Below are 25057 nucleotides of genomic sequence, written 5' to 3' on the forward strand. Positions count from 1 at the left end.
ATCATCAACAATGTTTTTATTATAATTTGTATTTATCATCCAGCGTCGAGTGGCTTGTGACGCAATTAAACGTATACATTGGATATCACTTTCTACGGTGTGTCGACCGCGTTTGACGTCATTGTTGTTACCCCTGTGGGTTGAGCGAAAGAATTTTACGCACAGTTGATTGATTTGACGGAAGACTGTTGGTTTGCGGGCTTTGTCCCACGGGTATTCGAATAACACAACCTACGTAGCTTTCGTTCTTATATTGCCTAACAGTTTCAATTTTATCGGTAAGTTTACGGTTGAACAGAAGACAATACATAAACTTCTGCAGTTATTGCCAATCAATTGTAGTCTAGCTCTTCACAATCAGCTTCTACTACGCGGAATGTCAACATTGATATTGATCCGATTGTGTGTATGTTCGCTTTGGATTTGAACGATAGTCAGTCACCATTGAAGGTACAAAGCAATCGACTTGACTATTTACTCCGAACGTTTCGCTATTCTATTGTTTCTTTTCATCTCTCAGTAGAAAACTTTTTACCAACAATCAACCATCCACCAGGGGAAGGAAAGCTTAATTTTTCATTTCATTCTCTGTCTCTCTCGGATTACCACCGGAACCTTTGTTCTCCCCTAGGCTTGCAATCTGTGTGCGGTTGGTTTTATTTTCAAAGTTCGTCTACTGTAAATTGTGTCCGTTGAATGGGAAGCCATTGATTCATCCCATTCTTTTAATATGTTTTAGAACAATTCTTCTATTAGGATGTCATTTTTAAATTGAAATGAAGTATGAAAGGTAAACGTAGCGGAAAATGATTCATTCCCGTTTTAACCTAGTGAGATGAACCAAAACAGCTGATTCTTTTTCCCGTGAAACTATCTGTATCGACAACACAGGTTTTACACTAGAGCTCAAACTGGAAAAAAATGTATGATAATAGCCTGTCCTGTAAATTTTGGTGCGTCTAGTTTGAATACTATCGGTTGAATTTATTTTGTTTGGTTTCCATTTTCGGAAAATTATAGTGAAGCCCTTGCAGAAAAATAATCCATTCCCGTTGCGTATCCTATTTTAACAAGCATAACACCAAGGTCTTATTTTTACTATTCTTTTTCTATTTATCTCCCTATCCCGGCACCGACAGGATATGAAGCTGTTCAATCAGCTGGTCAACAAGCATGGAGACCAAGTGGAGGAAAAATCACTAACCATCTGCTCTGGCACGGATTACATCAACATCAACATGCAGCACGTTGTCTGCCCGGATGCGGCCACAGCCAAGGTAGGTTTTGAATTCCAACATTGAATTGATTTAATGAAGCTATTCCGTCCCGGCCCGGTACTGCGCCTCTCAGCATCTCTCTTGGGACTGTGGGTAATCGGGTTTCCGGAGTGAACTAAACGTCGAACAGGAAGAAAGAAAAAACTAGGAACAGATACTAATTGAGCAGTTTGTATTGTTGGAAGGAGTAATCTTATAGCTTACCAAGTTGATTATTGAACTCAGGGCACCTACGATGTTTCTAACCTCAGCTAAATTATGGTTATACAATCCACGAATGTAGGTTGACTTTTATTTCATAAACCCTGATATCGATGCTTGAACCATAACCAGCAAGCAAACGAACACCCGGTTTCAAGGATCACCGCACAAATTACCTGCCACAGGATATTTCGTGTCACCACTGCGCTGCGTTGGCTGGTGGTTGGCGTGAACATGAGATTTCTTTTCTCATTTTCTTCCACCGTAGCGACTAGTGTTGAAACTGTCAAAAAAAACTCTACCCAAAGGAAAACGTCGAGATTATCAGCACCAAAATCGCAGCATCATCATCTGGTTATAAATTGCGACCAATGTTGGCAGAGTCGAAACATTTCCTACCAACCACCGCTCACCGCATTGCTTTTCAGGACCCGTAAAAACATCATCAAGCACGACTGCCTGTCTGTCTGTTGTGCCGAGATTATCTGCTCGCTCCTGTGTGTCAGGGCTCCCGTGTACGAGGTCACATTTCGCTCAACTGCTGGTAGCACCGGAAACGACATCAGAGCACCCGCTGCTGTTGACACGCTTTCACGCGCATCAATTGGTTAAGCGTTTCTCATATATCGTTTGCCTCCCCGCTGTACATGAGAATCAATCAACCGGACAAATGATGACGACGACGATGATGGTGATGGTGACAGGCAGCTTGCGCCAACATTCCCCCCGCCCCCGCATCACAGAAACGGGACGAGGAAGCAACTTTCGGAAAACAATGACCGACTTTGAGCGAGAATTCGATTAAGATCAAAATTAGCCACCACCGGCTGTGATGAATGCGGTGTTAATGACATCTGAAGCAGGCTATCCGATGTTCGGGTGCAGATTTTACGATGAAATGAACGCGCCGAACCTGCCTTTTAATCCTGTAAATCCAAAGGATGTGATAAAGAACATGATTAAATATTCAACCATCCGCGTCTCTAACAGAAAACTTCGTTTTCTGCTGAGCTGAAAAAATGCAAAGTATATGTGAAAGTAATATTTCTTTGAACTGTTTTCCTTTTTTTTTCTCCTCCTCCTTCGCCATCGGATTTAGATCTGGGTTGATGGGCTGCGGAAAATCACCCACAATGGCAAAGCGAACAATTTTTGCCCTATGACTGCGCTTAAAAAGCAGTAAGTTCCATCACCTTTCGTCAGAGAAAAACGCAATGCATGTTTCGTCCGCTTTGGTGAAGGTCGCACGTTTTTTTTTTTTTTGTTTTTTACGTGAGTCTCAGTGTACGCACCAATCTGTTCGTTTGCATTTAGCATGGTCTATTTATTTCAACAGCAGTTTGCAATAACTAGCCGGCAAGCTTTGAAGGTTGATTTCATTTGGTGGTGTTAAAATATTCATTAAGGCATGCATAATAAATTACATTATGTGTATTTTGGTATCTGTACAAATATAATTCAGACACCATTTGTAAGTTCTGAAGCGAAAAAAAGTCATATGCGTAGATATCAAAGGAGCAGCATCAGGATTTTTTTACATCTTTGGGTGAATCTAAGGAATGTTGAAATTGACGAATATCGAACGTGTATACAATTGAGTAATTCTGTTTTTGCAAAAGGTCATTTAGTTTATCACTTGTATTGAAATAAGCGGTTTTTGACAATAAAGTAATTCATCGAAAAGATTCACCGTGAGTGTTCCATTCACCGCTTACTTTTCACTTGGAAGTTTTTTTTTTTTTAATAACAAAACACACTGTTTGAAAAATATTTTCACCGATACTTCAGCATCGCTTTCCTGAACGATTGGGGAAAATATTTTTTTTAACCCTTATGCATTTTTCTACATTCTGGTTTCTTAATGCAATAATAATGTTGGGCGTTGCTTTTTTTATTCAATTTCAATAAACTTTTCTTATTACTCATGTAAATTGTGGGGATTTTATTCTAGAATATATTGATTTTTTTTATATTTCCAAATGCAGCTTAATGTCGTCGTCATATATTATTACTTTAAACACTTTGAGGTAAACGAAATGTCATTGCAGAAAAAAGTGGTCCAAAATGGTAGCCTTGGGGGACACATGAAGTAACTTGAATGGGAGTTGGTTTCTTTCCATTAAATTTTATTATTTGTCGTCTGTTGGTTGAATATGAAGTCAATTTAAAAGACCAGTCTCCCTAATAATTTTTACAGTTTAAAAAATAGTAATGGTGTGGCAATGCGGTCAAATACCTTTACAATACAAAATTTTAGCATCTAAACGATTTGTTTGATCGGTTTAGTGTCTTCGGAAAAGTTGTAAATAATAATTTTTTTTCCTTCCCAAACATATGCACCGTAAAAATATTGGATATATATTTTTTTTTTCAACAAATCGTATTTTTTTTGGTTTTTTTCTACCGTGTTTAAAAAAACATCAATGTTTAGCTAATAATGTGGTCTCTAAAAAAATCGTATAATTAAAAGGTAGAGTTTTGGAGACACAATCATATTGAGAATTGTTTTTTGTATTTTTACTGGAACGACAAAAATACTATCTACAACCTTGCTGAAGACATACATGGGATAAAATGATTGAGACAGACAAAATTTTGTCGATTTTCAAATGACCGCAACTTCACGAAAAATGATTCAATTTTGACAAAACTGGTTTCATATTATTGAAAATCGATCGTAAATTTATTGTTATTTGAGAACTTGACGTGATCAACGGACACTGGAAATTTTTTGTGACACCTTGTTTCTTTTAGGTTTATATAAACTAGAATTCGTTCCGAGTTCACTGGTACCAAAAGGTTGAAAATTCGACAAGGATCCATAGAAATATGACTTATTGAGGTATGTTTTACACAGTTTTTTTGCTGTTGGGCACATAATACAGGAAAAAGCCTTTATTATCTCTCGTCATTATTTGAATATATTGATTAATAAGGAAAAGGTTTAAAACTTCAAACCTTTTCAAATGCTAAAATTTAAAAAAAATTTTGGAAACTTGAGTGGGTCAATAAGGCCCACACACCGTCAAAGGTTTTTTTTGAGTTCTGTTAGGGTTCTGCGAACCCAAGGAAAATTGTACCCAAAGGATAAAAAAACTGCCAAAAACAAAGTTCTACGTGTTGCGAAAATGCACAGTATGACTCACACTCCTAAAATCCGGAAAATTTTTGGTGTCCATTGATGACGTAAAGTTCTCAAGTTATACTAGGAAACTAGAATAATTTTCCAGTGAAATGAAACCGGTCTCTTCAAAATGATTCATTTTTCGTGGAGTTCTGGTCATTTAAAAATCGACAAAATTTTGCCTGTCTCAATCATTGTGTCTGCCCCTTGTAACACGACATTTGGCTCGAATAAAAAAATAATATTTTTGAAAGTTTTTACTTTTTTGTTTCTCATTTCACCATTATCAAATTTTGACAGATTGTAGTAAATGTGCAAAAAACTAGATTTTTTGAAAAGGTACTTGTTGGAAATCTGCAAATTCAGCACAGAAAACAAAGTGTGTACATTATTTCTAGATCCGCATTTTTATTGCCTATAACTTTGCCGAAGACACTATCTTAATCAGACCAACCGTTTTTCTGATTCAGGATATATTATTAAAAAGTCACATTTTTGGATAGGTCGTTTTGGAACAGCAGTCGTACAACTGATATTATAAAAGAATCTCTTCGTCGAAAAGGAACTATTGTGAAAAGTTTCAGTGAAATTGGAAATGCCATGATTAAAAAAAATATTTATTTCTAAACATTTTTAGTGGAATGCCTTTATAAGTAGTTGGAATCTCGAGATAAATTTATTTCATAACACTCAGTACTAAACACCTACAAGCACCACCTAGTGGTTTTCTTCCCAACGAAGTTGCCCATAAACAACTTTCCTGAAGACCGCAGTTTTCTAAGTGGTTGAATTTACGATATAAATTCCAAAATGCTCAAAACTGCATGCACACGAGCGCCACATTGCGGCCGAATTTCGAATTTTGGACCAACTGAGAGCCCATCACGAGGTAGGATAACATTAATCTGCCAAATTCTGGTAAAGCTAAACTTTTCGAGATACTGCAACATTCAAACTGGGTTTTGCAATATTCAGTGGAGCTATTCCAAACTTGTGGTGGGTAAAGAGTGTTACGGTCAAAAATTGGTTTACTTCAATTTGCCGTATTATTTTTATCGTATATAAAAATCTCATTCAAAGATGTGTGTCTGATATGCCTTATGTTTGATTTTGTCATTCAGTTGCGAAAATGGCGTTGAAGCAAGAGAAGCAATGCATCAAAATTTTGCTCGCGCGAAATCGGAACTACTCGCACACCAAGTTAGCAAAATTGTTGAATGTGGTCAAATCAACTGCCACCAACGTAATAAAAGTGTTCGGAGAACGTTTGTCGACTGCCAAGAAGACAGGATCGGGGAGAAATTGAATTCCGAAGGCCGCAAAAACGACGAAACAAGGCCTGCAGTTTTTAGTTGAATCTCAACCTTTCCGTCCGAGATGTCGCAAGCAAACTGGGAGTGTCATCTACAACTACGAATCGAGCTAAACAACGAGCCGGACTGTCAACTTATAAAAAGATGGTGACTCCAAAATAGGTCGGCCAGACAACGATCGCGAAAGCTGTACATGAAGATGCTGACGAAGTTTGACTGTGATGATGGAACTTACGTCAAGGTAAGCTTTAAACAGCTTCCTGGACAGGAATATTATACGGCAACTGGAAAAAGAAAAGGTAATAGAGATTTTCAAACACATAAAGCTGTCGAAGTTTGCAAAGAAATATTTCGTAAGGCCGGCCATCTCGTGGTAGGAATGATTCGCGCTCGGCTGGCCAACGTATACAAATTGAGCACTTTGAGAAGGATGCGGTTGGACATCCAGAGGTTGCCAGCTGACGGAGTTGCTGCTGAGTACATTCGGTTGGAGATTTGAAAGAACAGTGGAAGCACATCCACGACACGATCAGCTACACAGCGCGAGAGGTGTTGGGCACGACTGTAGGATTCACACGCAACACGTGGTTTAATGCGGAGTGCCAAGAGGTGACAGATGAGAAAAGTCGAACCCGTGCTCGCACGATGGTGGCAACAAATCATGTGACACGCCAGATGAGGGAAAGTTATCGAGAGGCTAGAGCGACCGAAAATAGCCTCCACCAACGCAAGAAAAACGAGTACTGCGACCGATCTCTTGCGGAAGCGGAAGTATGCTACTCCTGGTACGACACGAGAAGTTTCTATAAGGTGGTAAACGGAATCAGTAAAAGAACTGTACCAATCCCTGCCATGTGCAACGACAGGGAAGGGATCCTGATAACCGATGAGACATTGGTGGCCATGCGTTGGAAGCAACATTTCGAGACTTTATTGAACGGCGGATGGACAAGATGTCGATCCGCCAAGCTTAGACGGGGTGAGGGAAGCTTGTAAAGGGCCAAAAAGCCACCAAGCTGCTGGAAAGGACGGACTCCCAGCCGAACTTTTCAAAACCAGGAGTATGCAGCTGTTGCGTGCTATCCAACGGCTTATTCTAAAAGTTTGGGCCGAAGACAAACTACCAGTGGACTGGTTGGACATATTCATTCGCCCAGTCTACAAAAAGGGCCATCGACTCGACTACAGTAACTATCGAGGTATAACACTCCTCAATTCTGCGTATAAGATTCTCTCCCGCATCCTGTTTTATAGACTGAGGCCATTGCAGGAAGCCTTTGTTGGAGATTACCAGTGCGGTTTCCGGGAAGGGGGATCTACAACGGACCAAATGCGTCAAATCCTTGACAAGTTCAGAGAAGTAAACTTGCAGACTCACCATCTGTTTATAGACTTCAAGGCGGGTTATGCTTAAACACGGTTTTCCAACTAAACTGATTAAACTGATTCGTGCCACCTTTCGTTACGTTGGACGGTCTGAAGCAAGGTGACGGGCTCTCGAATCTTTTGTTTAATATTGCCTTGGAGGGTGCAGTACGGAGATCTGGCGTGCAACGGAGCGGTACCATTATAGTCTCATACAAGGATGGGAAAAATCGTTCAAGTGATAATTATTCAGTAGTCCAAACTGATTTTCTATCGTTTTCGATAATTTCAAAAGGATAATTGGTGAAAAATTTTCACTCGCGATTACTTTGATTTGTTTGTTTCGGTTCGCGCTTCCGATTTTTTTTCACACGTGTAGATAGGTACAGCACGCGCAAACCGAGAATTTTCTTCTTTTGAAATAATCAAGCAAGAATAAAAGCTGGATGTTCTCTGGGGTGTGTTGTTTTCTAAAAATAGGGATTTAGATACTGGTATTGTGGCCGGGGTGAATCAAACAGTTTGGAGGTTTCAACCAAGAGAATTATCAAGAATCTTGTTTGATACTTTCTATACTTTATACTTTATGTGTCCAATTTTGCATCATTATGAGACAAATCTTTAGAGTATGGCATCATTTTATGTCGTTGATTCAATGTTGAATGTATTTCAAAAGTTGCAGCTTAAAGCTATTGAACTGAAAAAAAAATCGGTCAGAGAATTTCCGTTTTCAGGGAACGAAAATTTTCAGTATTGATTCTCCTGAAATTATCATGGACGATTCTTTTTCATTTCTGTAACTAAGCAGCCGGATCATTGTTGATAAATGGAAATTAACAAAACGATTCCATGCGATGAAAATCGGAAGTGATTCTCCGACTGAGTGTTTTTTTTCCATCCTTGGTCTCATATGCTCCTTGGCTTTGCGGATGATTTTGATATCGTCGCTAATAACCGCAAAGTAGTGGAAGAGGCATTCGCGCCTTTTAAAAGGGAAGCAACAAGAATTGGACTTATCATCTACTCTGCTACAACAAAGTCCATGGTGGCTGGTAGAAAGCATGGAAGTTTGTCGAGTCTTGGTACTGAGATTGTCATAGATGGGAGCATTTATGAAATACCTTGGTACTCTCGTGACGTGTGACAATGATGTTAGCCGCGAAGTGGATAGCAGCCGCCAACAGGACCTTTAACTGTTTACGTAGCCAGCTGAGGTCCCGCAGCATGCATGTCCGCACGAAATTTGCGCTCTACAGGACGCTGATCCTCCCGGAGTACTCTACGGCCACGAGTGTTGGTCGATGAAGGAGGCCATCCTGCGAGCACTGGGAATCTTCGAGCGTGGGATCCGGCGTTCCATACTTGGCGGAAATTGAAGAATGGTGTGTGGCGCATGCGCATGCACCACGAGGTGTACCAAGCATACTAACATGCGGATATCATCAAGCCAATAAAACACGGCAGGCTACAGTGGGCTGGCCACGTAGCGCGAATGTCAGAGGAGCGACCGGCGATGATAATATTCAGCAGAGAGCCCGACAGAGGTCGGCGACTTCGTGGTAGATCCTGTACTCGTTGGATGTGTGGTGTGGCGGAGAACGCGCAATCGGCAGATATTAGGGGCGATTGGAGAAGACTAGCCCAGGACCGAGTGAGGTGGAGACGTATTCTGGATTCGGTAGTGGGTCGTTAACGACCTGTCGCCATGAAAGTAAAGTAAGTAAGGCAGGCCATCTGTTCTTGTGGTTTTAAGAGCAACATTTTCATCGCGAAAGGCTCTATCAACTAGGAAATTTGTGTGCAGGAGTGCCTGAACAACTCCTCAAGCAATACAGTTGTTCCGTTCGGTTTTGGCCTAAATTGACATCTTGCCTTAACGGAAAAAAGGCCATGGATTGGTATGCCGTGAACAACGTCTAGCTGAACTCCTAACACACCAGATACTGGGCTATCGTCAAGCGGTACAAGGAGACACGAAGAGAGTTGCTAACGGGGTGCAGTTCAAGGCTAACTGGCGTTCTGCGGCGAACAAAGTGGCAAAGAAGGTTGTACAAAGCTTGATAGAAGAAGTCAAGAGAAAGGTCCTGCCATTCACGTTCGCTAGAAAGGAAGCTTGAGTCATTTTTTTTCCTTCATTCTGTACGAATTTAACTTGACAAAGAAATGTGATTTAGTTTTTAATAGAAAATATGATTACGCACATTAAGCACATTATTATTTAGCCAATTTTTGACCGTAACATCCGTGTTTGTTAAAAACTGACTGAGGAGAGTCTCTAGTAAAAATTCGTCTAAATTAGCAAGATTAATAAAAATACATTTCAGAATATCTAATTCCAATGGTCAATACAGGTTCAAACCTCCGAGTGGAAAAAAGAAAGATTTTTGCTTTTTAACCACTTCTTTTCATGCCCCTACCTACCAATATTTTTTCATAGACTTTAATAAGTTTTCTCGAACTTGGCGAACAATTACTATTCGACACTTTGACGTAGCTTGACGCGTTTTTACAATGGCTAGAGGCACCAAATATCACAGGAATGGTTGAAAAATTATAATCTTTCTAGCACAACTATTCTGAGCTTTAGGGCAGCATTTTTTCGTTTTTGTTTGTCTTTTTTTCGATTATTAGCCTGTAAGAATGAAAACAAGTGGCATTTTTATACACACACACTTTCACACCACTTTTGAATTTCCATGGATTTACCAGAGTGACAGCAGTTTTACTCATGCACACATGCACATTCTGCGTACCGTAATCAGGGAGTTAATTGATTAATGGAATGATATTTTTCAAACATGCAACTGATAAAAAAACTTGAGCTCTTAAAGGTTTAACCTAACCTCTCGATGCAGGTGAAAAAGAAATTTTACTGGTCGACAAGAACGAAAAAAAAAATTCGCCGTGATTACCATATCTCAATGATTTCCTTCTAATAATAAAACTAGCCAGGGGAACATTCCATTGAAACCTCTTCAGGGAATTATACTCGGCAGGATACCCGGGTAACCGAGTAATGCTTTTTGCTTTTTCATTTCTTGATCGATTTTCGATTTTGGCCGTACCGAAATGAAATGATGATGCCCTATAGGGCCCTACGGAAATCTGCTCCGGTATGACCATTTCGCGGACAACTCATTAGATGGACTCAAAATGGATGTGAATCTATTCCTGGAGTGATTTTATTACTTTTTTTATACATATTGCTGAGGATTTTATAAAACATCCTTGGGGCCATATATATTACCAATTGGTAAAATTTGCCTAGCATCTCGAACCTGACCCCGAAGATCCGGATTTAAAGGAACCACATGGAACTGAATGGCTCTTTTGGTCACAAATTTTTTCAACAACTTTTTTCAATCTTTTGACGAGTCAAGATCGAAAATCGGTCAAGAATTGAAGAAATAAGAAGCATTTTATTTTAGTGGGTACGCGGGTACCCTACCGAGTACTTACGTAGGTTTAAATTACCGAGTACATAACGGTCAATTGAAATCTGAATAATTTTCCATTTGAGGTCGTTAGAAGGAAAAATCCCCGGTATAAAAATAATTACAGGAAGACAAAAAATGCAAAAGTTTCCATTCAACTTCAGTTGTTTCTGCGTCACTCCGACTGAACAAAAAATTGTAAAAAACACCGGCCCATCCGTGAATAATTTACTAAAGACTGCCAATATTTCAAAGGAGAAGACGTTTAAGAAGAAGGTACAAAGTCCTGTGCAGTGTCACTGAGGACCCGTGACCCTTGCGTCACGAAAATCAGTTACGGTAATCAATCGGAAGGAAACTCGTACTGTACCATCACATTTTACTGCTCGTCTCGGCAAATTGCGGCGCTGTCGTCACGGTTGTGATGAAATACCATTATGAATCAAGTAAAGGCAAATTGAACGAAGCGCCAGTGGAGACGCGCAGTTATTTAATAACATAACATAACCACAACTCTGCACCGATTCAGGATACGTTCTGCCACATATCTCTTTTAATCATTTGTTCTAAAATGTTCAGTTTGATGATGTCCTAAAATGGCTACGAACAGGTCCAGCGGGACCTATCGAAAACTTGTAAAATTCGCCCCCCGTTGAATTTAATCAACCATATCAAAATAACGAACCGCTGCGAGTTTTCGTTCCGGTCACTCGAGCACCGATGCACTTTGCGGCACGGATAACTAGCGCAGAGTGACGACCAAATAATAGTAATAATAATAATGCTTCTACTCAGTTGGTTTATTTATTGCTAGCTGGCACAGAAACGATCGGAATAATTTTCCGCACAGTTACGACTGCTGCTGTATGAAATTCCCAAATACTCCGAGTTTGGCTGCGATCGCAAATTTACAGCCCCAATGCAAATGTACATACCAGAACGAGAAGTGTACGCGCCTCAAGTGCTTTCCGCTCATTATTAAAACTATAGAAACAATGCCGGTGATGGAAAACGATGCTATCGGTGTACTAGACGGATGTTGACGGCTGTGCTTATGAATGTGAGAAAATCTATGACTGTTTGACAGTTTGACTGTTTTCATACAATAAACACTGTCTCATGTACTTATACGTCTACTGAAGCACGCGAACAACTTAATTGTGATTCTCGGAAGACGGAAATGCACTGTCACTTCGACTTCACCGTTTACATATTCCATTACGTGATGTCGAGTAACCCTGACATTGTTTCACGAAAACTAATTTAGCCGTGACCTACATTTGCCGAGTTTGCAGTGCGCCAGGTGCAAGCAACCACACACAGCATCCATTTTCACGTATATATCCTGTGCAAGCGAACCCAACTGGGAGGCGGATGCCCTATGGAAGCCTAGGCCTTGGGTGCCGGATCGCACGCGAGAGGGTACGGAGGTAATCGGAGACCAATCACTGCACTGTTTGCACCATTCAGCACAACCCCATTAGGATGCCACCAACGAACGACGTTACAGAAACGACCAACTATTCCATTATGCTGTGCCACCCACCTCATAAGGGAAGGGGGAGGGGACCCGGAGGCTAAGGGCGAGCGAGATGAAATTGATTCTCCCTCCTACCCAGTTGACTCGAACTCAATTCATGAACTATTTATCACTTCGTTTCCTCCCATCAAGTCGCAGTTCGTCAAAGCGGTAGCGGAGCGGAGGAACCTGCTGCTGCAGGCCTTTTGTGTTCGTCTCCATGTCCACCCACGATGACACCCCGTTCGGTCGTCCGTTTTCTTCCAACAGGACTCAATTTAAAATGAATTCCAAATTGAATAACAAGAGCCTGCTTCTGACTGCTTCTGCCTGTCCTATTGGAGTGTAAACGGTTGGTTCTCTTTTCGAGCCAATTCAATGCACACCGCCGTCAGTTTGTTGGAACACCCGGGATAAGCCTGTCCTTGAAATGGGGCTTGACGGATTCCGAACTGCTACCCGTGTTATGGAGGGAAATTGAAGCGAAAGCAATGCGCGGGGATCCACATGAGACGTTAGTGGTAATGCGGTGATAATTCAATTTAAACAGCCTCCCATAGCTTACCAAACCCACGCCAGGAGTCAGGGTAGGGAAAATGCCTCGACCAAAACGACTGGCCTGCCTGGTCTAAATTACATAATCCTCTAACGGTGATAATGCCCGTTGGTCTCCGGGTTGTCCATTATTAAATTAGAAAAAGGATGTCGGCATTGGAAGGGTACACTTGTTCAATATGCCAGCAACTGTTTCCGGTACACAGGTAATCACAGCTTCACAGGTGTGTGATGAAAAATATAGGAATAGCACCTTGAGGTTAAAAACTCTAAATGAAATAATGCGGTCATTTCGAGACGAGGTGCCTTTTCTACGATGGTTAACAAACTGTAAACAAGTGAAATTTTCATCAAAGCACTGACGATCAGAAACTAAACAAAAATTCATTTAATCTCCGAGATCGGATTGGGAATGAAAAATTCATCTGAGTACCAAATGTCGAAATGATTTTAAGTAAGAACAACAGAGTTCGGTAACTGAGAAAAAATAAAAAAAAAAAAAAAACAAATATTCCTAATGAAACTGCATAGTTGTATTGATGATAACAACTAGTTTCAGAGTCAGAGCCAAGTTGAAGAGAGAAAAAAAACGAAAAAATGTTTAAATTATAAAAAATATTATATGTAAAAGCTCAATTTTCAAACACCTATTTTCTCGATTAATGAGAGAAAATAGTTTTCCAAAAAAACAACAGTTGACGGGGTAAGCTCAACGTCGGACTTCGGTGGGTATAAAAATTTAATTACACCATACACGTTCCAAACACCATATTATAAAAATTCAGGTGGGGAGAAGGGGGTATCGAAATGTCTATGCGTGTCCACGTGGACACTTTTTTTTCCAAAAAAAATGAAAATCTGCCATAATAAAAAAAAATTTCTACAGATACCGTGACTGCGGGTAATTCCGCGCAGCACATTTTTCCGCGTACTCATCTTAAAAAACTATTTTTCAACAGTAGATTTCACTTAAACACAATTAATTTATCTGCTTTACCATGTTCATAGCATAGCTCGCTATAATAGTACAGAAATTAGGTATGTTCTAGCAAAATTTACTGTTGAAAAACAGTTTCTTGAGCTGAGTGCGCGGAAAGATGTGCTGCGCGGAATTACCCGCAGTCACGGTATTCTTATTTTAGAATCATTGTCAGCTATAAATTGGAATAATTTTAAATGTGACCACTTCATTTGTTTGAAAAGGTTCCTCAGCCATATTGAGAACCTCTCAAAAATTTCGCCTTAAATTTTTTTTAGAATAGTTTGAAATCATTTTTCATAAATTTTATTGTAACTTCCTGAGACACATTCAACCAAGCTGTGAGCTAAATTTAAAATCAGTTTCGTCCATCTATGGAACAATTTTTTGTTAAAATTTGAAATCAATATCTTTACCTTTTTCCTTCGAAGCGTTCTCCAACCATTGAGCTGAATTTGATAAAAAATGTGAATTTTGAGAATATCTCTTCAAAAAAGTAACCTAAATCAATGACCAATATGTAGCTAAACGGGATAGAAAAATAGTAATTTCACGGTCTCACATCACTTACTCTCAATGCGATCTGCGTTGATGAAGTATTATTTTGCTGCGCGTGCTGTTTAAATAAACCGTTGCGTAGTTCAGTTAATGGATAGTTCGAATTGTTGATTGTCGCATAACATAAACAGTAAAATGCCAAGGGAAATCGACTTCTTGAATTTTGTTTGGCGGCAGAAATCAAAAGTTGTGTCTTCTCGAAAAAAATCCCCATGAAAATTTCAGCTCAGTTCGAGTAGCAGCCTCCTTCCCAGAACCAGGTATAGTCACAAAATTGAAATAGTAAATTTTCTCGATATTTATTCGCCGAAATGAACAGCTGGTACTAGACACCTTGTTTCCCGTGGAAGAATCAATGACAGTCGCAAAATAAGTAGGCGACAAAAACAGCGATAGAGTTTCTTTTATTGGTAACTATAAATAACTTTATAAACAAAAGTTAATACTAAAAAGCTAGAAAATGGCAGGGAGAAAAACCGGAAAAAAATGTATTTCTCCGAAATTTGAGAAGGTTTGGTTTCAATAGAATTTGTCTAATAAAATTAATTTAGCAACAGATTTATTCCGGGCGGTCGTTATTTTCTCCGTTTGAAGCTGGAAGACTCTCCAAGAACGTTGTTGTTTTTGATTCTTAGCTTTCATTGAAAAATTTCGATTTCGACAGTTTCTTATCGAGAATTCTTATCCCGTTTTTCATCAGTCAAAAAAGTGAACCTTGGTCGCTTTGAGGGTCCACAACCCAAAGTCCCGAATTGAGTTGAAATTTTATTAAGGACTTTTTTCGGGAAGACGATGCTTAATTAGAACTTTCTTTTTGTTTGAAATAAGTTCAAACCGTTTCAAGGAAGTTTTATAACTCGTACAATTTTCAATTTTTCATTATTTTCAATACGTATTTGGATTTTTAGTTTTTTCTCTTGACATTTTGTTAATAACTCAAAGTAATTTTCAACATAAGTTTCTTTCCAATTTCTTCTTGACTTTAGGGATGTTTTCCAACATAAACTTTTGTATGTTTTTTTTTTCTACCTTTGAGAAACGTTTTAAAGTTTTTTTTTTATTCTCGCTTATTTTCCGTCGGTCTAGTTCCGCCACTGTTGTGGCCAATCACCGACGCCCAGGGAGGCGACTCCACACCCAGGACCCTAACTCACGACCCGTTTATTAACGGACCGGCGCCAACGGCTTTACTTCCTCATGCGATGGAAGGCGTGATCCTAGAGATTTTTCGCCTCAGAAAATCTCCCGGTGTCGGCTAGGATTGAATCTAGACCAGTTGGGTTGGTTGTGAGTGGATCACGCCACCTCACAATCATCGACACCTATGTCGGCGGTGGGATTCGAACCCAGGCGTCAAGCGTGGTTTGCGGAGACGTTACCAACCACACTAGGCCCCCGCCTGTTTCAAAGTTTTTTGATGTTAATTTGGAATGAATTTTTGTTAGTCGATTTGACCTTATTTTGACGCTCAATATACTTTGGAACCAATTACAGTAAAATTTGAAATAAATTCTTACTTTGCCCTATTTTGATCGTTTGGTGCGTTTCTCACCCCTTTTAGGCTGAATTTTGATGGGATTTTTTCATTTATGGCTTTTCTGGTCTAGGTGGTTTTGGACTGGATCTGAATTTATCACTGCTGTTTTTGCTGACATTTTTATGCTTGTTTCTCGATTTTTGTTTGTAAAAATATGTCCACATGAACAAAAGAGGAGGGACGGAGAGGGTTTTGTCAATATCCACGGTTGCCCGTGACGATTTTGCTGTCTACGTGAAATGTGGACGGCGCACAGTGGGACGAAATCAAAAATAGTATGATATTGGTGTTTGTGACGAAACGCATGGTTTTTGTGTTTTGATGTCTTTAAAAAAAAGTTTCTCAGTTTTATGAGTACTTTATTTGGACGGTAAAATTTTTTGTTTAAGGGAGGTGTACACGAAAATAAAAAAAAAAACTTTATTATTTATTGATGAACTTGATAACTTTCTTCCGACACATTATAGAACTAGTTATTTCGAGTAAGTTTGTAGAGGATTGGAAAATTCTATCTCTTAACCTGACGAAATTATGAGGTATAAAGTAAAGCACCCCCTTGAAATGTGTTTTGCGTGATAACGCTCTTATCTTAATTCTGCCTACATACTTCAAACTAAGACTAATTTCCATATTTTTTCAGAAGAAAGTGTATCGTTTTTTCTTAATTTGGAGGAGTTATGTTTGTTTTTACAATTTTATGGCATAATTTTCAAAAGAACATATCTTGCGGAAAGGCAGATGTTGGCAGCTACCCTCAGAATCATTTTATTCGGATACTTATTGCCTCCAAACTTGTATATATATTGTACTGGAATCGAAGGGGATTCATAGTAATTTTTCAGAAATTGAGTTGCAACTTTTCTGGAATTTGAATATTTTTTAATCATTTATTTTCAATCGGACAATCGGTGCCCGTAAACGAGTGAGCCATGAGCATTTGGTAATTTGACAGGTGCTCGAAAATTTAAGCGAAGTTTTGAAATGTGTAATTTTGAAAAATCCGAGTTTTTTGACGTTTGGTTTCCGTCCGAGTTTTTTGACGTCTGGACGTCTGGCAAAATGTACAGCCATTTTTGTTGCAGGTTGTAACATAACTTCACGATAACCTGTTTTCGCTTCGAATCCAATTATTCTCCGCCTCTTTTATTCTGTACATATTTCATAACATGGGTACCTGTTATTCCACTAAATAATCGCCGCTAGACTGGCAACCTGAAATATACCATTTCTTATGTGATATTGGTCAATAAATCGATTGGTGATGGTTTCATTTTGTGCAGGGTATGGAAAATGGTCTATTTTGACCCTTTCACCCTATTTTTACGTATTTTTGGAAATATAGACCCTGCACAGGATGAAACTATCACCAATCGATTTATTGACCAATTTTACATAAGGAATTTTCAGGTTGCCAGCCTCTCGGCTTCTAATTTGTAGAAATTTGGGTTCGTTTTTTCCCAGTGTGCATTGGTGCGTTGTCAAATGAGGAAACTTTTCATTGGATGCATTTACTACTGCCCGCTATCTCACAAAGACAGTATTTCGTTGAAGAAAATGCCACTGCATCGGCTGGCCTTGCTACTATCGATGCTAAGACTCGCTGCAACTGCTGCGCTATCCGTTGCCATGCCACAGCTGTGGCCGCTATCCGCTGCCATTGGTATCCGCTGCACTGCTGTTGCTCTAATTGAACTAATATGAGCAGTTTCGGCTGAACCAGGCTCTTATATAGGCCGAATTCTGTCGACTGTGCTTGGGAAGCAATCATATAAAGACCAATCAGTGGTCGAATTATGCGTTTTGACAAGGCATGACAATTTTCAATAGTACAATAGTTCGAATGATTAAATTACAATTTTCTGCATTCAGGAGGAATCTTAGAAGATTTTTCAATCGATTGCTGCAAGAACGAAGGGAATCCATCGAAAACTAACCGATTTATTAGCATTTGAAATTGGACGTATTCCCCACTTTTTCCGGTTCTAGATTTTCATTGTACATCCCCATGTAGCCGAACTTCCTGAGAAAAGTAGTTCTACTTCAAAAGTACAAAATGACATCTCTAGCCCATAGAAAAGCTGTGTAAAGCTTTAGCCAAACCAAAAATGACAAACAAACAAAAATAATAAAAATGTTTTTTTTTTTCATAGAATTGCTCAGGAGCTACGATTCAATTACTGAAACAAATTCACAATTTAACAACACATTTTAATTCAAAGCGGTATTTTATTGCTCTACTGTTTTTCTTTTTTTATGTTTATTGGCGTTGAAAAATAGATTAATAAAGAGGGAATAGATTTAAATAAGGAAAAATTTGAAGAATATTTGATAACGCAACAATAAAACGTTTTGAGGCTAACATTTTCTGTTTTATCTCCTCAAAAAAGCATCGATGAGATCGTTTCAAGATGAAATTGAACGAATGTGGGCAATATATATATATTATTTTCATCTTGAAAAGAAATAAAGAAATAAAGGAATCAAGAATTCTATCTTAAGTTTCAAACACCATAAAATGATCTGGTTCTCACACAGGAAATTATTGCTAGAATTTTTGATCCAGATTAGTACCTTCTTATTATTATTACTCATTCCTTACTATGAAACTTATGGATGATGCATAGATTTTGTCAGCCTAGTCACTAGAAAGTCACTATTCGAGATGTCACTATTTTACATCAAAATAGTCTCTAAAGTCACTATTTTAGCTTTGAATGAGCGAAAATAACTATTTCTGTATAAACTGGTGCCGTTAAACATTATTTTGTATTATGTCGCGTCAAATAAATGTTGTATGTACCACAACAAAAATTGGAAAGAGTGCTTCTCGTTTACCGAATATTTGGACAGTTCGGTTCGTAAGGTTTTTTTCGGTGACTTCTCCATCATGAAAGTGCATGCAGTGTCATGCAGCTTACATGCAAACAAACTGTCTTAAAACTGTCAATGTAAAGTCTTATTCTAAAAGCTGTCCGCGTTTTTAACCAGTGTCCTCGATATGACTCTTGTAAAACAATCCTATATTCAAGATGCAGATGTTCGGGTCTTAATTCGTTTGATACTGAACAAGTAAATATTCAAAATAATAATAATAAATTAGTTCTATGCATTTACTATTCCGTATATTATTACAACTATTTCAATGTCAAATAACGGTAGAGATTCTACTCCCATTTATTTCTACCAATCCTTTCGCATCTTATGTTCTGAACAATTATTTCAGATGAAATATGATCCATGCTTAATAATAAGCTTCGAAGGACTGTATTATTTACTTTCTGGTCACTATTTAAATGAATGAATAAATTCTTCTGACACATGATACATTTCAACAAAGTTTAACTCAACAATCCGATAAATTTAAATCCAATAATCTATATGCTTCATTTTTCTTTCTTTACATTTACGAACATTAGCTATGGCAGCAAGGTTTACGGGAAATCACCCATAACTGCAAGATCAGTAACGTCTGTCCGAGAACCAATCTAATGAAGCAGTAAGTTTAGATTGCGCTTGCATAGCGAAATTCATCGCTTGGTATGAAGCGACAATCAGCGTTGCCAGGTCATTTTTTCAAAAATCTGGAAAAGGCAAAATAAAAATCTGGAAGAAATCTGGCAGTCATTTCGTGGGGTGAAAGGTTAATTTTTCGAATAAAAGTCTTGGGGTACGCAAAATTTGAGGTGACAAAATTGCAAAATTTCGCGCCAAAATTGAAGTGATGACCTTTTGCGGAACAGAGAAAATAAAATCTGGATAAAATCTGGTTCATCCATGAAAAATCTGGATAATTGGACATCAAAGCTGTCTACCTGGATACATGTTCAAAAATCTGGATAATCCAGCAAAATCTGGATACCTGGCAACGCTGGCGACAATGTATGCTAGAGGGAGTGAACAGTACCGCTTATCCAACTGCTAAGCAAGAATCCTAACCTGTTGCTTTGAAGAAAAAGAAAGAAAAGGGGGGCTAGAATAATTTCTACAAACAGAAGACGCCACGCCTGTTCTTATAATCGAACCAATTAGCATCTAGTTTCCTCATTTTGCATCCTATCGAGGTGCAATTCAGGTAGTACACCATTTGAGGTGCTGTTTCCACTTTAACACGAGGACAAAGAGAGCAAAATCATTTCAAATCGTCTGGAAATACGCGAAAATTTAATCGACCATTTTTGATTTGAATAAAACTTAGCAAACTGAGCATTTTTCACAGGTGGAGAGATTTTTTACACCCATGAGTTACATTCTAAAAGGGCGTATGCCTTTTGGCTTAGGTTTTATTCGAAGCATTGTAGCCCAGAAACCGTTGGTTGTATAGAAAAACTGTCTGATAATGAGTTGTAGGGAAATGAAAATGCACCATAAAAAAATATACACTGTACAAAAAAAAATTTTTTTTTGACCAAAAAAAATTAAAAATAAACATTAAATTTCAATTTGAAAAAAAAAGAGTTGAATTTTTTTTTATTTTTTTTTTAAGAAACTTGACGTTAATACGCAACTTTTGAAAAAAAGTCCAGGATGGAGAAATGAAAAATAATTTTTTTATGGTAGATTAATTTTTTTATAAAAATTCTAATTTAAACATTTTTCAAAATATTTGTATTCTGATGATCTTAAAAGATGCAGAAAGTCATTTTGAATCAAAAAGCTTTTGGTAGTAAACATTCTAAAGGCACTGGTTTTCGAGTTATTTCTAATTTAAGCTCGAAAAATCATAATTATTTAGGAAAATACACGTTTCTCTTAATTTGTCCATGGTTCTCCAGCAAAAACCATACGTTCATTGGAATGCTTCATCAAAAATATACATTTCATTCTTTGACAACAAAACGATTGGGCGAACGGTTCTCAAGAAAAGAGTTTAATGTTCTAAGTGATATAAATATATATAAGAATCAAATATTTATTTTCGAGTTATATTATCCTAGGAACATATTTTTTATGACATAGATACTTTACAGAACTAGTTTCACCTTATATTTTATATACATCATAAGTAAATAATTCGTCATCTTTTGAAAACAGCTTCGTTTGTATCTTATTTTCTGAAGTCGGAACAAAAGAGTAATACTTCTGTGTGGCAGCTATCATTATAGATTTTTTGAAAATATTGCTCCATTCTGTTACTCCTTGTTCATATTCTTCATATGATACCCAACTAAATGACATTTTTGATGAATTTTTATTACAATCATACAATTCTTTTGCGCTTGGAATGGGATGTTCATGTTCTTTAGCTAAACTTGCATTTCCTGCCAATCGTTTTAATATGCCACCAATTGCATCGCATGGGCCTTTACCATGAGAAGTCGCAAAAAATGCAACTCTGCTTCGACGTTATATTTTGTTGCAAAGTTTTTTCTATTTTTATATTGTGAGGCAGCTCCATCAGACATTAATATCGCTTTTTTCAACTCTATTGTTGTTTTCAAAAAACTCATTAATTTGGCAATGAACACCTGAACCGCAACAGTATCATGATGGAGTACTTCCGATATTATGATGAAGCTGATATTCTTAAGTGTTCCAGATTCTGAATAGTAAACAACGAAGGGATGAATGGTGACTTGACTATCATTCCAATAAGTACACGAATCACAAATTGATAAAGACATATCAAAATGAGCTTGACTGTTCAATATTTCTAATTTTGCAATAACGTTTTCGTTTAATTTGCGTAAGCTTGATTCCATTTTCACTTTATTCACCTTCACAAAATTAAAAAATACGTGTATTTTCCGAAATATTAATAATTTATTGAGCTTAAATTTAAAATAACTCAAAAACCGAAGCCTTTAGAATGTTTACTACCAAAAGCTTTTTGATTCAAAATTACTCTTTGCATCTTTTAAGATCATCAGAATACAAATATTTTGAAAAATGTTTAAATTAGAATTTTTATAAAAAATTAATCTACCATAAAAAAATATATTTCATTTCTCCATCCTGGACTTTTTTTTTAAAGTTGCGTATTAACGTCAAGTTTCTTTAAAAAAGAAAATAAAAAAAAAATTCAACTCTTTTTTTTTAATTGAAATTTAATGTTTATTTTTATTTTTTTTTGGTCAAAAAAATTTTTTTTTGTACAGTGTATATTTTTTATGGTGCATTTTTAATTCTTTACAACTCATTCTCAGACAGTTTTTCTATACAACCAACGGTTTCTGGGCTACAATGCTTCGAATAAAGCCTATGCCAAAAGGCATACGCCCTTTTAGAATGTAACTCATGGGTGTGAAAAATCGCTCCATCTGTGGAAAATGCTCAGTTTGCTTAGCCAAATACGTGTGCAAAGTTTCATTCAAATCAAAAATGGTCGTTATTCGACCATCGGTGATTTGGCGCGATCTTGCTCAAGACCACTTTCCCTTGCCGCCGCCGCCCATGACTGACGAAGTAAAAGAAACGTAACCAGTCATAATTGAATAGCGCTATCATTCTATTCTGAGCCGGTTCACACAGCAGACACCTTCCGCGAACAAAAAGGTCCTTCTTCGACCGACGACGATGACGATGACGACGACGACGGCGGACGCTTGTTCGGGGTTGATTGTCCGACTTTTACCTTTCCTGAGGATGTTTTACTGTGCCTCGCCGGCGTAATGCCCGAGACTGGCTAGAGGCCAGGGCTCTCTGCTAGCTGTAACAAACAATAATTGAAACGATACGCTTCAAGACACATTCTCTGTACGTCGTACTTCTACCGTAACACAGAGTGGGTATGTCCTTATCCGAAACCGCATAACGCTCTGTCGCATATTCGGTTCGGGTTGTTAAACTCTAGGGTTGTTCACTTACTGATCCCGGAATTCAAGAAGGTCCTCCATCGGAACCAAACATGTCCGAAAATGTGATAATGAGGTTCTTTTAAGTAGGCTTACTATCATAGGGTTAACGTTCGATTTGCCCCCGGTTGGCCTTCCCGTTCAGAGTATCATCCTATCATTCATGATTTAATAACACACTTGCCACTACTGCAGTCACACTAGAGCGAGCGCCAGGATGCGGCCATTTCACATCACAGCCCATGTGGCAGGATGTGGCTTGATGGGATGTCCATAATGGGTGGCATATCGCACAGCGATGACATGGCGGTTAGCTATGAACGAGTTGAGAGAACGTGACCCGGTAATGGTTTCGCAAAAAGGTCGACCGGTCGTCGTTTGTACACGCAATTACATAGGTGAGCGATATGGAAGTGACTTTTGATGTCGACATTGACTGCACTTTGTGTTTTCAGGACTGCCACAATGCCTTTGCTCCGGAGCACACGGCCCGCAGAGCGTGGGCGGCTGTCAATCGATAAATCGTTGGGGAGGTGGGTGGAAGGGGGTTAAGTCTTTATTCATGCTTTTTACTGTTTGTGAGAGTCATGGTTTTTAATTTTAATCTTCTGTGATTGTACATTTCAATTGAGCGGTAAATTTTGTTCCAGCTGCAAACACGATTGTTTTAGTTACACTTTTCACCAATTTTAATTAAACTGGATCCTGAAAAAGATCGTGCCAAAAATATTTTGAAAATGTATAGTAGAAATTTCGAAAAATTCAGCTCAGTAGGTGGGACACAAATACACAACTTCCGATCTCCGGTCAGATGCATTTCCGGTTACATCACCGCAGAACTGACAACTCTGGCTAAAATGAAATTGAAAATAGCGTGACTTGTATAATAGTCAATAAAATAAGAAAGAAAAAAAACAGAATAAATTTTCTAAATAATATCGGATGAATGTCGAAAAAATGATGAAAAAGTGTAAAAGCATAAAGTTATCAGGAAAAACTTCATTGAATTACACTGGTCAACACAGGTGTTGCTTAAGAGATCAAAATGTAAAAAAAAATATAGATTATAACTTTTCAACAGTTCCAGAAATTTTGGTGACCCTAGCTGCCTCGAAAGTGCGCGATCTTTTAAAATCGCAGAGTTATTACTCGCCAAGTTTGTCGTTTGCTTACGGGAAAACTGCATTGAAGTCTTTGAAGACTTGATGCACTTCTGAGGTGGCTAGGGATACTAAAATTCACAGGAACGGCCAAAAAGCTATATCTTTCTTTTTTTTTTTCAGTTTGAGCTCAAGGGTAAGTTTTTTTTGCCTTTGTCACCTAGATTCACTGATAAATATTAGAAAAGTATCAATAAACTATCAGTACACGAGTCAAAAAAAGCAAGTCAACTGTAAGGACAAAGCTTAAACTTCGGCATTGAAAATACGATGCTATCAATACTGCACAGCGTAGTATAGACTGGAATCCTGTCACTCACTGCAACGATTTAAATGAAGCTGTGTCAACATTTACTGTCATTATTGTTCATCATGTGCCTAGAGTCTGTCCTCGTCGCAACCCCAACTGGGGGAACAGGCATTCGACTCGTTTGACTGCGGCATTTGACTCGTTGGAGGGAAAAAAAATTATCCTCAACATTTCACTACAGTGTCAACAATTCTCTAGCAGCTGGAAAGAATGCAACATATTCCCGATTATCAGAAAGAGAGTTTAACACATTGTGGAGCATTATCGTTATCCCTGCGTACCTGCTCGAAAGTTTTTGATGCTGTAGTCTACGACCATCTAATGTTCTGCGTGAAAAACTACATCTGCACTGCTCAGCATAGTTTTTACTCCGACAAATCCGTAACGGCAAACCTCCTAGAATTCATTTACGGGGAGTGGATCAAAATTTTCGAGTGGTATATATGGAATTGAAAGCCCCATTCGATCGTGTCGTTCACGTCATACTATGTGCTAAATGCGATGAACTTAGTGCTTCAACTTCATATCTTCATGATTGCAAAACTGCCATTCGATTGAGGACGTCGCAACTACCGAGTACCCAAGGCAGTATTTTAGGAACTCTAATATTTTTTTATTCGTTAACGATATCACCAGTCTATTGCCTCCTGGAACGAGATACTAAAACACACGACACTAAAATCTACGAGATCATTCAAACTCATGTCGATTGAACCAGACTCCAAGAGCTGATTGACCTTTTGCTGATTGAAACCGCCGCGGCTTCGGAGAGTGACTGTCTAATCGTGACACCAAATTTTCAACTAATTCGGCTCTCATTGTATTGCACAGCTCTTCCTGCTCCCCATCCGTTCGGTAAACAATCCGACAGGCAGAGTTGCCAATAAAAATTTAATTTGAACTGGAAGAATGCTGAAGAAAAAACTGGAAAAAA

The 25057-nt window shown here is 38.3% G+C and overlaps 1 protein-coding gene across 3 annotated transcripts in view; it reads left to right on the forward strand.

The window, feature by feature from the left end:
* The window catches only part of LOC129732008 (1-phosphatidylinositol 4,5-bisphosphate phosphodiesterase), a 122084-nt gene that overhangs the window by 79313 nt on the left and 17714 nt on the right, over positions 1–25057 (forward strand). For 2 of the 3 annotated variants that reach the window (XM_055692457.1, XM_055692454.1), the window contains exons 4-5: positions 1140–1277; positions 19279–19358. In XM_055692457.1, coding sequence (XP_055548432.1) covers positions 1140–1277; positions 19279–19358 — 218 coding nt within the window. Of the gene's footprint in view, positions 1–1139; positions 1278–2577; positions 2658–19278; positions 19359–25057 lie in introns of all 3 variants that reach the window. The other variant, XM_055692455.1, reaches the window with a different exon arrangement.

This window comes from Wyeomyia smithii, chromosome 3 (genome assembly GCF_029784165.1).
Source record: "Wyeomyia smithii strain HCP4-BCI-WySm-NY-G18 chromosome 3, ASM2978416v1, whole genome shotgun sequence".
NCBI lineage: Eukaryota > Metazoa > Arthropoda > Insecta > Diptera > Culicidae > Wyeomyia > Wyeomyia smithii.